Below are 12,534 nucleotides of genomic sequence, written 5' to 3'. Positions count from 1 at the left end.
CTCGTGTCTGTACATCGTTGCTTAATTGTAATCTTACACCACCTTCCGAATTCACGTGAATCTTATCTTTGTTACTTATTCTTCTCTTACTGAGATTTGTATCTCTTTGAACATACTCGCGCTTATCTCTTTGAAAATTGTTTTGGTAGGACATAGATCCTTAAATCTTTGAAAACGTTAAGTGCTCCTTTTCATTAGGCGGTATTGGTTTATGCATTCTACTTGTGCCGTGTAATTTAACGTGTCGTTTATCCTTTTCCTTTTTCTTAAGATGTAATTTAAATTTTCTTGCTTCACAATTTGTACCTTACGTATATGTTGATCTGTTGATATTTCTAACTATGTTAAGACTCTTGTAACACAGCTGTTGATCTCATGTTTCTCCACGAGCTAAGAAACCCTTGTAGTAATCTGAAGTTGTTCCACTGTTATACGACACTATTGTCTTTAGTTATTCATTTTCTATAAAATCTCATACTTCTTCGACTCAGTTTGAATTTATTTTAAACTAATACGATTTTTTCTTCTTATTGATCCTATCAAATTTCTCTGATTCAAGAGTTATCCTCGAAGTTGCCAATTGATTCCTTTTCGGCGCTCTTCATTGCTTGTGCATCCTTATTTACCTGCAATTTCATCCATTCTTTCACATCCTAATAAGTACTATCTTTGTCACTTATCATTTCTTTCTAAAATCTTGTATCCTTATGAGTAAACTCGAGACTTGTTTTAGTATCACGTGCGACCTTTAGATATAACAAGTGATACGTTAGTTCTTAGGATACGATTGGTGAATATGGAAGGTGAAGTTTGTAAATATGCGATGCCACAAGATGTTGTGGAGCTGTGTTTTATGCAAAAGAATTTTATCGATGTTATGCTTGTGACCAGTAGTGACTTTGCGAAGTGATTGATGAGATTGAGAACTTTCGGATAAGTCATTTGATAAATTACAGTTGGGAGTTGTGATGGTGAGTTATGTTAAAGTGTGAAAAGTTGAAATCTTAAGGCTTGATATGAAAAACTAGTTATTATCACGGATGAATAAGATGTGTGCAAACACCTATCTTGAAAATTTACATCTTATTGAGTTTCTTCAAATTTAGGAAAATTGTTGGTACCATGTAATCTCTTTGTTTTCAGCCTATCTTGTAACTTTTGCTTTACACTACACTCTTCCCTTATATTTAAGTCTTATGACCTATCTGGTATTTGGAAATTTATATATATGCTAAGACTTCTTACTTTTCTAAAGTATACAAAAGTAAAATATTGAAACTATGTAATGTTTTATATATTATTTTAATTTTTAAGGACAAAATTTTTTATAACGTGGGTAGAATGTAAAACCCAGAATTTTCGAAAATTCTTATTATGAGCTAATTTCAGTTTATTTATTCATTAAAGATTTTATTTTTAGAAATTATTTTATTAAAAGTAATTAAATCAAGTTTTGATAATTAAACTAGAAATTTTACTTAATTTTATAATTATTGAATAATTTTTTATATTTAAAATTATAAAGCTTAGTAGCTGTAAAAGAATAAGAATATTATATAATTTGGTTTAAATAATTGAGATTCTGGAATTTAATGCTCTAAGTTTGAAGAAACTTAATTATATTATCTTATATCTAGAGTACTTGATTGAAAGTCAATTAGTAAATTGATACAATAAATAATATTTTTAAAGTAATTTTAAGGGATTAAATTAGATTTCAAATTAATACAATATACCCTAATTTTATTAAAATTACCAAAATCTAATTTTATCCAAAATCTCTAAATCCACCCCTAACTCTAACTAAACAAAACCTAATTTTACTCTAACCCTCACTGCCACTCACCCTACCCTCTCCTAATACACACACATGCTGAGAAAAGAAAGAAAAAATAAAGAAAGAAAGGAAAGAACGTAGAGGGAAAAGAAAAGGGGAAAGGGAAATAGTGAGCAACAGAGGAGAAAGGAAGAAGAGAGAGATCAGAAGGGAGGAGACCGCGTCCTACTGTGCTGCCACCATCATCCCATCACTACAGTCGTCGAGTCGCCGTCGTCGAGTTGAGTTGCGAAGAGAGAGAGAGAGAGAGAGAGAGAGAGAGAGAGAGAGAGAGAGAGAGAGAGAGCTTGTGGTGCTGATGCGAGAATCATTGCCAGAGAAGGAGGAGGCCTTATGACCGTGACTGGCTGCTGGAAAAGTCGATGTGGCTGCCAGAGCCACCACCAGAGCTGCCACTACTTGGCTCAGTTGTTTCTTTTTAGTTGCGTTAAACGTTTTCATTCTGGAAACCCCTTTAGTCACTGTTCTGTTATCTTACGCTGAGGTTTTACGGCGTTAATTGTTATAAGATTGAGTTTCGATTATTATATGTTGCGATTAGAGTTGCTGTGGTTGCTGCAAAAGTGGTTTGGAGCTGAGGTTATGGCTGCCGCCGTTGCAGGTAGAGAGAAAATGGAGTTTTGTTGCGCAATTGAGCCGCGAACGCGGTAGAGGCGCTTTTCTTAAACTTATTTTACTTTCAAGAGTTGTTACAAGTCGATATTAATGCGAAAAATATACTTTTGTGATTTCGTAAGTCTTATAGACTAAATTGAGCTGCTTTGAATTATTATAATTATTTGTCTGGTGGAATTATTTTGAGAAGGTTGAATATTTTGAGTTATTGATTTTATTAAATTGATGGTTGTCGAATTGGTTTTCTTGAAATTTGGAAATGTTTTGTTATTAAAAACGAATTGATTTTAGAAAGGATTTAATATTGGAATTTGTTTGAAACAGAAGAGATTTAATATTGAAATTTGATTTGATATTAAACCTAATTTGATGTCAGAATTTGGTTTAAAACAAATATGAAAAGGATTCGATATTTGAAAATGGTTTGATTATTAAAAATGATTTGCTATTTAAAAATGATTGAAAAGGATTTGAAAAATGTTTGACTGAAATCCTTAAAAAATGACAAAAGTCCGAATTTAAAAACATATTTAATTTTCATAAATAGATAAACCCTTAATTATTTTGTAGATTTGCAACAATTTGAGAGGCACACTAGATTGTAATTCAATGACTTCTATGATATTTTTAATTTTTAATTTAAATAGATAAAAACATCTTCTAAATTGTGTTTTAGTTATGATTTTATTCATCTAAACATAAAACAAGATTTTATTTTATTATCTTATGCATCTTTACCAAACACAATATATATATATATATATATATATAGAGAGAGAGAGAGAGTAATTTTTAGCGTTGGTGTCTTATTTTTTTTATTTAGAGTTTTATTTTATTCTACAAATCAAATGTTACCTAAAAGGACTTATATAGTTAGATGTAGGGGTGGTAAACGGGCCTAAATCCGCCGGGTCGGCCCGCATAACCCGCCAAAAAAGGCGGATTGGGCTGGAAAATCGGGACCGCTAAATAGCAAAAGCCCGCCTAACCCGTACCGCTTAAACTGCGGGTTTTGGCGGGGCGGGACGAGCTTCCCCGCTGGGCTAAGATTTTTTTTAGTGAGGGGGTATTTTTGCAATTTTTTTCCTAAAACCTAACTTCCCCCAACTTAACTTACAAGAATATGAAGATAAAAATTGAGTGTTTTGAATTATGTTTATGTTATTTTGGAGACAATATTTATAATTATGTTTTGGATTATGTTTATTTTGCTTTGGAGAGAATATTTATACTTATATTTTGAATGAAAATTTGGTTTATAATTATATTTATTAGATATTTATAATTACAAAGACTTTAATGTTTGTGAATATAAAAAATATAATTTTTTATGCCATTAGAAATTATAAATTTATTAATATGGTTGTGAAATTATATATATTACTTAGTAGTTAATAGTAAAAAAAAAAGAGGAGCTTTGGCGGACTTAGCCCGCCAGCCCGCCAGCCCGCAGTTAGGCGGGGTGGACTAGGATTCTAGGACCGCCTAATTAGGCGGGGCAGGGCGGACCAGCCCGCCAAAGGGCGGACTTCTGGCGCAGCGTGGCGGAGCGGGGCGGACTTCCCCGCTTGCCACCCCTAGTTATATGTCTCCTATTTATAATTGTTCAAAATTTATTTTATTTTAATTTGGTAAAAATTTATTCATCTTCTTGACAAAAGATGAAGATTTTTTTTTATCCTTTTCTAAAAAATAAAAACAACGAAAAGAAAACACACACACAAAAAAAATAAAAGGTGAAAAACGGTAACCCTCACCCTTCTCCTTCCTCGTCAGCCGTAACCCTCTCGGTCCCACTCTCGAGGGTAGCCCTCAGTCTTCTCACTCCCGTAACCCTCTCTCTCTCTCTCGGCGAAGGTCTCATCGGCAGTTCTGGAACCGGGAAGTCGAAGATGGTGCTGACTGGCGAAGGTGGTCAACGGTGAAGTTCCTCAACAGCATTTCGGTCACTCAACCGGTTTCGGAACGTCGAAGTTCACTCAATCGATGCTCAACAGGGATTCTGGCCTGGTCACTCAGCAGGAACCACGGCGAGAAGAAGTGGCAGTGCGACAAGTTCTTCAGAAGTACGTTCAATCCGATTGGATGGCTCACACCAAGAATATTCCATAGTTGTCTCTGTGACTGTTTATTTGGGACCCATGGTTGTCAAGTTTGCACTCTTATTATGGCTTGATGGTAGTTTGTGAAACATCATTTCATGACTCCTCTGCTTTGAGGTAGTGAATTCATACTTTGGTTAATCGAATTGGGGGGCTTTGCTCTGCATTCTCGCTGCTGTATTGTTGCATTGACATCGAACAGTTACAAAATCCATGTTATGGCCACCAATTATTATCTGCAATTTTTACGCCTATTTGTGTTTCAGATCGTTTTCCTCTTCTTAGCTGTATTCTAGGTTTGTGATAAGGCAAAGCGTTTTTGTTTTTCTATGGTGTGTGGCATTGCATTTGTGCTAAGCTTTATGTGTAATATGGAGTTCCCTTATTTATGATTCAATGTGTTCTGTTAGGCGTAATTCTAAAGCTTTTTGTTTTCTTCTTCGATTAGGGCATTTGAATTTGGAAATACTTCAATTGGCACCCTCTTCTCCAGGTACGTACATGCATGCCACCTACTTTCTAATTAATTTCCTTTTATTTATGTGTTTCGATCTCATTCTGGAATTGCATTATTTGTCTTATCTTGATTTGAAAGAAAGAATTGTGCATCAAATAAGTTGTATAATTTCAAGTGTTTAAGCATATTTCCTTCTTAATTAATTTCTCTATTTTCAATATCTTGCAAATTTCTGAAAGCAGCGCAATATGAGGCAGATTAGCCCAATTTTGGTGTTAACTATCAGAATCATATTTTCTTTAAAAATATCGTAAATTTACTGGCTGCAACTATGATGAAGCACCAGCTTCTGCTAATAAAATTTGAAAAGCAAAAATATCGTTCAATCGAGACATAAATAATTCTAATTACCCATCCTCTGGGTACTATTTGATGTTAACTTTAGGTATTTATAGCTTTATGTAAGGAAAACTTAGTGTAAAATTGTAACTAGCTGCTTCGTATTCAGAGAGGGTGATTGGATACTTCAATGCTCTGTATAATGCATGTATGATTTTTTTAGTAGACATATTTACTTTTCTGCATATCTTGACATTACTGCTATTATACAGTAATTGCAGCATTGGGAGCTATATTTTTGGTATTCAATTAAACTGGTAGTTTTTCTTGTTTACCCAAAAAAATTGATTCTGTCTTTAGCTTGTACATAGCTGTACCTGGCTAACTGTCCTAATACTTCAGTTTCAACACAGTCGGTGATGTAATATAAATTTATTATTAAGGCATATATGACTGATAGCTTGCATGAGGCATTTCTTGGAACTACCAATTTATTAGTTCTATCATGGTCATGCAGGAAGCACATGTATATTTTTCTGCTTGTTACAATGTGGCTTCGATTTTTCTGCATTTTTTTGGGCTATGTTTCTGCTTCTTTTCTGTCATACTTTCATGTTATTTTTATGCAAGTTTCCTGCTATGTTTCTGCATGTTTTTAATGTTTATATTTTCCTGATATATATTTTTTCCATTCATTTTCATGCCTAAAATTTTGGAGTTGTTAACTATTTTTATTGTTTTTATTGCCCTTTTTTTTTACTCTCTCATAGACACCAGAAGGATATTGGAGTGGTGGAACTGGATCTGTTTCTAGATGGCTGTTGACAACCGTGGACTAAAACTGTAAGTTTGGTTTATTAGGATTATGAATGAATCTATTAGTGAATGAACTGGATCATTTAACACCTTTTCATGCCCCAACATGAGAAACATCTTGACCTTATTCACAGATGCCATTTTGTCTTCTCACCTCAAAAGGTCTTTCTCTTCAATCATTTCTCTTCCCCACCTCGGTTCCACCGTGTACCCTCATCCACCTGATTTCCCCTCCCAGCTCCTCACAATCCTTTCCCATCCAAATTGGCAAAACCACCCTTCACTCAACACACTTGTCCCGTCTCTCACACCTTCACATGTCTCTTGGCTCTTATCTCACAACCTCCCCCCCAAAACTGCATTGGGTTTCTTCAATTGGGTTTCAAACAAACAACCCGGTTTCAGGCACAATGCAACTTCCTATGCTTTGTTGCTCACCATTTTAGTGCGTAATGGCTCACTGCATTTCGCTGAGAGTGTTCGCATCTCGATGATTAAGTCCGCAAAATCTGAAGAAGATGTGAGGTTTGTGCTTGACTTCTTGAAAAAATTGGATTCAGGTGATGGTGGTGGGAGGTTTACATTCAAGCTCAATGTTAAATGTTATAATTTGATTCTAATGTCGTTGTCGAAATTCGGGCTGATCGATGAGATGAGGATGTTGTACCTAAAGATGTTGGATGATATGGTTTTGCCAAATATTTATACTTTCAATACAATGGTGAATGGTTATTGCAAGTTAGGAGATTTGTCTGAGGCAAATGTGTATGTGAATAAGATTGTGGAGGCTGGTCTCTCTTTGGATACGTTCACTTACACTTCTTTGATCTTGGGCCATTGTAGGAACAAAGATGTGGATGGTGCTTTCAAGGTGTTTGAGATTATGCCGCATAAGTGTTGTCGAAGGAATGAGGTTTCGTACACGACTCTCATACAGGGGCTTTGTGAAATAGGGAGGATTGGTGAGGCGTTGAAGTTGTTTGCGCAGATGGGAGAGGATAATTGTTCTCCAACTGTTCGAACGTACACTGTTTTGATATGTGCATTGTGTTATTTAGGTAGGAAAATGGATGCACTGAAACTGTTTGAAGAAATGAGTGGAAGAGGTTGTGAACCTAATGCTCATACTTACACTGTGTTAATTGATTGCTACTGTAAGGAAGGTAATGCTGATGATGCCTGGAAAATACTGGATCAGATGTTGAAGAGAGGTTTAGTTCCTAGTGTGGTCACATTCAATGCATTAATTGATGGGTACTGTAAATTGGGAAGAACTGCAGATGCGTTGCAAATTTTGAGCCTTATGGAGTCAAATAATTGTAATCCGAATGCTCGTACATACAATGAATTGATCTGTGGGTTTTGTAAAGTAAAAGAAGTGCACCGGGCAATGTGGTTGCTTAATAAAATGATTGAGCGCAACCTATCACCAACCATTGTTACATACAACTCATTAATCTATGGTCAATGTAAAGCGGGTCATTTGGATAGTGCTTATAGGTTGCTTAACTTGATAAAGGAAAATAGCCTTGTTCCTGATCAGTGGACTTACAGCATTTTTATAGATACTCTCTGCAAACAAGGGAGAGTAGAAGAAGCTCATAAATTCTTTAAGTCCATCAAGGAGAAAGATCTTAAGGCAAATGAAGTTATGTATACTGTTTTGATTCATGGGTATTGCAAAGTTGGGAAGGTTGATGATGCTCATTCTCTGTTCAAAATAATGCTTGCTGAGGAATGTCTACCAAACACAATCACTTTCAATGTCTTGATTGACAGCTTGTGCACAGAGAAAAAGGTGCATGAGGCTTTACAGCTTATGGATGAAATGATAAAATTGAATTTAGTTCCCACAGTTGAAATATATACAAATATCATCTCTGAAATGTTGAAAGAGGGTGACTTTGATCATGCTGATATAATTCTTAACAAAATGATATCCTCAGGATGTAAGCCCGATGTATTTACTTATACGACATTCGTGCATGCATACTGCAGTCAAGGAAGGTTGGAAGAGGCAGAGAATGTTGTAGTCAAGATGAAGGAGGATGGAATCCTTCCTGATTCATTGACTTACACATTTTTAATTGATGGATATGGGTGCATGCAATTGATTGATTGCTCCTTTGGTGTTCTCAAGCGAATGTTTGATGCTGGCTGTGAGCCATCTCATTATACATATGCATTTCTCTTAAAGCATTTGGCAAAGAAAATGCAAACTATAAAAGATGGTTGTGCTGTTGAAGGTTCATTTGTTCCTGGTGTTGTTCCAAAAGGTATAGCAAGTGTTTGGAATGTAATTGATCTCGATATCACATCTCTACTGTTTGAAAAGATGGTTGAACATGGTTGCAAACCTAATGTCGATACCTACAGCAAGCTTATTATAGGACTCTGCAAGGTGGATCGCTTGAATGTGGCATTTAGATTATTGAATGACATGCAAGAAGCTGGAATATCTCCTAGTGAGATTGTTTACAATGAACTTCTTAGTTGTTGCTGCAGGTTGGAAGTGTATGACAAAGCATTGAGCATTTTAGATGCCATGGTTGAGAATGGCTATTTGGCACATTTAGAATCCTACAAGGTGCTTATTTGCGGGCTATGTGATGAAGGGAGAAAAGACGAGGCTAAATCACTATTTCATACTTTGCTTTGTAGTCAGTATAATCATGATGAAATGGCTTGGAAAGTTCTGATTGATGGTTTACTTAAGAGGGGTTATAATGACGAATACTCAATGTTTCTGAGTCTCACAGAGAAAATAGGTTGTCAATTTCATCCTTCTACATATGCAATGTTGATCGATGGACTTGATGGTACATAAGATAGTGGATATTTTTATTGTTTTTGATTGATCCTCATCTACAATGGAGATTTCCAACTATTTGTTTATAAGCTTGCCAAGCTCAAAACAAATATCAAATTCTTTCCATTCTTCAAATCAGAATATCACCAACACTAGAAGTCATGTTTTTCATGAATAGAGTGGCAGGTTCTTGAATTCACAGACCATAGTTATTTTGACAGCTAGCTGTATTTGTGGCACTATCAAAAGCGATTTGAAGATCAGGATGTAAGTTAGGTTTCTCTTTCTCAATTTTTTATTTTTATTTTATTTTTTTACCCTTATTTATATTTTCTTAAACTAACTAAAATAAAAAGTAAGGTTGATATGCATTTGCTTCTTTTTGTTTTTCTGTTTTTTGAAGTATTCTCTGGACCACTTTTAGCTTATATCGGCATTCACCTTTTAAATCTTTATATAGTTGAACATTGTGCTATGTATCTTATTTATTGACTTGATTTATCTGAATGACTAGTAGTAAATATGACTGTTATTTGATAAGTGAAATGGAAGAAACAACTGAGTTCATGGTATTTGAAAGAATAATTTAGAAGGCTTATACATTTTTTGGGTAAATGAATTTACTAGAATTGTTTGTATTCAATGGCTTTTAATTGAAATAGTTGTTCTTTAGGGTTTAAGTTTTACAGAATCATAATTAAAAATGTGTCCAAGAGCCTATTTAATGTAAAACTGAATTATGAAATTGTGTATTTCATTTTATTAGGAAATGAAGGGGCACATTTAGTTGAGATTTGAGCAGAGTATGAGTGCCATGATCAGTGATCAGATGCTTTTCTAAACACCACAATGTTGCTGATTTACCTTAGCAGACATCAACCGCTGTATTCCTAGCTCACTTTCAGAATTTAATTTGTTTTGAGGAAATGTTGCAATTTTTAATCTACAATAGTTACCCTTTATCCAATGCTGTGAAGCAGTGACGTAAAGTCTGTTATGGTTATTTCTGATAGCAAAAGTTATGGTCACATTTTATGATTGTGTTGGCCCAAATATTACTTTTTTATGCTGTATATTGAATTTATCTATTTTCTTCTTCTTTCAGTGTCATAGTTAACAATGCAGTTAAAATTTTGAAAGCATCAAGAGTAGCTGAAGCTACCGGGCTATGGCACCATGGGTTTTGCCGTTTTGGCTGGTGCTGCTACAGTTGCACACATCCACAATCTAACCACCACAGATGAGTTAACTCTGCCAGTGCCAGTGATAGAACAGAAGTTGAAGGAAGCCAAGAAGCAAAGTGCAAAATACGTACTTGAAAGTTTTTTTTCCCCCTAAGAGAACCAGTTTTCTGAAGCATGCGAATCACACCTCACAGGTTTGCAGCCTTTGTTTCGTTGGAGAAAAGACTTCTCCAACAGAATGTCATTTATAAATTATACTTGATTGCAGCAGGCACCCTTGATGCTTGAAGTTGAAATGTCATTTAATAAATGGTCGTGGAGCACATCTAACTTGGAATTTCTCTCGTCGGGGACGGAGGGAGATTTTTTTGTCAGGAAATCTTGGAAAGCAGCAAGTTTCCTTCCCTCGTTGTAATAATTTCGATTGATTCTGTAAATTTCGATTATTATTAAGATGCTATATAATTGATTCCAGTATCGGACCATTTGTTGCTTGACCAAGTGTCGAGTCGGATCAACCAACACTAACCTTTGCTGCCCAAAAAAGATGTAGAAATAGAAGGGTAATGCTACGGCCTATGATTTATTCACAGGGATACGACATGAGACATGCGGATTTGAAATTTTTATAAAACACGAGGATATGTTATATATATAAATACGAAGTATTTTTTAAATAAATTGTAATAATATTATGATATTTTATTGATATTAAATTATAAATTAATTTTTAATTATGTTTAATATTTTTTAATTATATCAAATATTTATAATATTTTTTATTTTAATAATTAACAATATATATTATTTTTAAATTTATTTTAATTTAAATTCATTTTAAAAATGCATGTTAAGATATAATTATTGGATGCGTTAATATATGATGATATTTAGATATTTAAATATATTCAACCGAAGAAGAATTTTTTTATCTTTTATAAGCCAGTTGGACACAAAAAGAACATGCGTTTGAATAAGTGTTGATGAATATTGTATTTGAAATATGTCTAATATATAGATACGACAAATCAAGAGGGATAAAGTATAATCTTTTATTATTAATTTTATAAGAGAACTAAGAATAAATACGAGAGAAAAAGCAATAAAGGATTAGAGATTACATTTTGCATTCTCTATTTTTTTTATTTTAAATAATTGAGATGATCCATTTTCCTAAAAGTGACGTTGAGTGAAAGATGAAAATTGTATCTTTTACAATAGAAAAAATATAAAAAAAATAAAGACATCATTGCACTCTTCATTCAACTTCATTCTTCACCGAAGAAATTTCGAAATAGAATGAATCACATTGTTGCCATTGTAATTTGGTATGCCGAGTTGACGACACCTCAACACTGATCCAATGAGCTTACCATAACCGTGTATAACAAACAAGCTAGTGCTAACTAACCCAGAAATAAATGGTAAGAGGCTTAATAAGCAAACTGAATGTAAATCCATCTAATAAATCCTCTCATTTCTTCAAGTATCAACGCAAACGCAATTGGGCCCAATTGACAAGCACATTTAAGAAGCAACAACCACAATATTGACAACAATAGCTGAAATTAAGTTAGATGCATTGTATAGAAACACAATTTTTGTTTTTTCTATACTTTTTTAAAACGCTTAGGCCATTTACGCTGGAGAAGTTGATTTGGGGATTGAGAAGGGAGGTATTCGCAGCACAGCTTCCTCTGTCTCAATAGGATCTGATCTCAGTATCTGAAAGAGAAGAAAACATAAATAATTAAATTTAAATAGAAAAAGATAACCCACTTAAGAGGCAAGTTTTTGAATGCTAGGCAACCAAAAAAAAAACCAACAACAACACAGAGAGAGAGAGAGAGAGAGAGAGAGAGAGAGAGAGAGAGAGAGAGAGAGAGAGAGAGAGAGAGAGAGAGAGAGAGAGAGAGAGAGAGACTACCGGATCTTGAAGCACAGGCTTTGTGTCATCCTTTGCGGGAACAAAAGAGGGCTTTGGGTTGTTGCTGGGTTTCGAGGAGTTGGTGGTGTTTGGTTTGGTTGAAGGCGGAGGCGCTTGAAAACTCCTCATGGTTTTTGTGCTGCCAGCCACACTGCAGTCACTACTACCCTATTTCAAATTCCAACTTTAAATTGCCCCTTACTGTTCTGTTACGGCAAGGCTATGTTTCATTTCGTTTGTGAAAACCAAAATTGTGAAAACTGAATGGGTCAATAAACCAGTAAAATAACTGATTTATTGATTTAATAATTTGATCAAAATTCAACCAAAATTTAATTAATTTAATTAAATATTAAATAAAATTATTAAAAATTTAATATATAATTTTAAATATTTAAATTTAATAATTTTAAATATTAAATAACATTAAATAAGCTCCATATTTTTA

General features: G+C 34.3%; 1 protein-coding gene across 6 annotated transcripts; it reads left to right on the top strand.

Annotated features, from left to right (window-relative positions):
- The first annotated feature begins 4,166 nt into the window (after positions 1 to 4,166).
- LOC112796844 (uncharacterized) lies at positions 4,167 to 10,636 on the top strand. 6 transcript variants are annotated; one of them, XM_025839490.3, is made up of 5 exons: positions 4,167 to 4,671; positions 5,003 to 5,047; positions 6,121 to 6,193; positions 7,010 to 9,242; positions 10,081 to 10,636. In XM_025839490.3, the coding sequence occupies exons 3-4, from the start codon at positions 6,165 to 6,167 to the stop codon at positions 8,991 to 8,993; spliced, it is 2,013 nt and encodes a 670-aa protein (XP_025695275.1). In that variant the 5' UTR covers positions 4,167 to 4,671; positions 5,003 to 5,047; positions 6,121 to 6,164; the 3' UTR covers positions 8,994 to 9,242; positions 10,081 to 10,636. The 6 variants fall into 6 exon arrangements, with proteins under 6 accessions (XP_025695275.1, XP_025695276.1, XP_072091757.1 ...); XM_025839491.3 differs by having other exon boundaries at positions 4,211 to 4,518; XM_072235656.1 differs by having other exon boundaries at positions 4,211 to 4,671; positions 9,742 to 10,636.
- Positions 10,637 to 12,534: the final 1,898 nt, after the last annotated feature.

Source organism: Arachis hypogaea, chromosome 4 (assembly GCF_003086295.3).
Source record: "Arachis hypogaea cultivar Tifrunner chromosome 4, arahy.Tifrunner.gnm2.J5K5, whole genome shotgun sequence".
Taxonomy (NCBI): Eukaryota; Viridiplantae; Streptophyta; class Magnoliopsida; order Fabales; family Fabaceae; genus Arachis; species Arachis hypogaea.
Note: the sequence above shows the minus strand (reverse complement) of the source record. Positions and strands in the feature narration are given on the sequence as shown.

What these genes read in the sequence shown, in the direction of transcription:
- LOC112796844 (XM_072235653.1), top strand. Translation starts at nt 6,273, where the DNA reads ATGAGAAACATCTTGACCTTATTCACAGATGCCATTTTGTCTTCTCAC.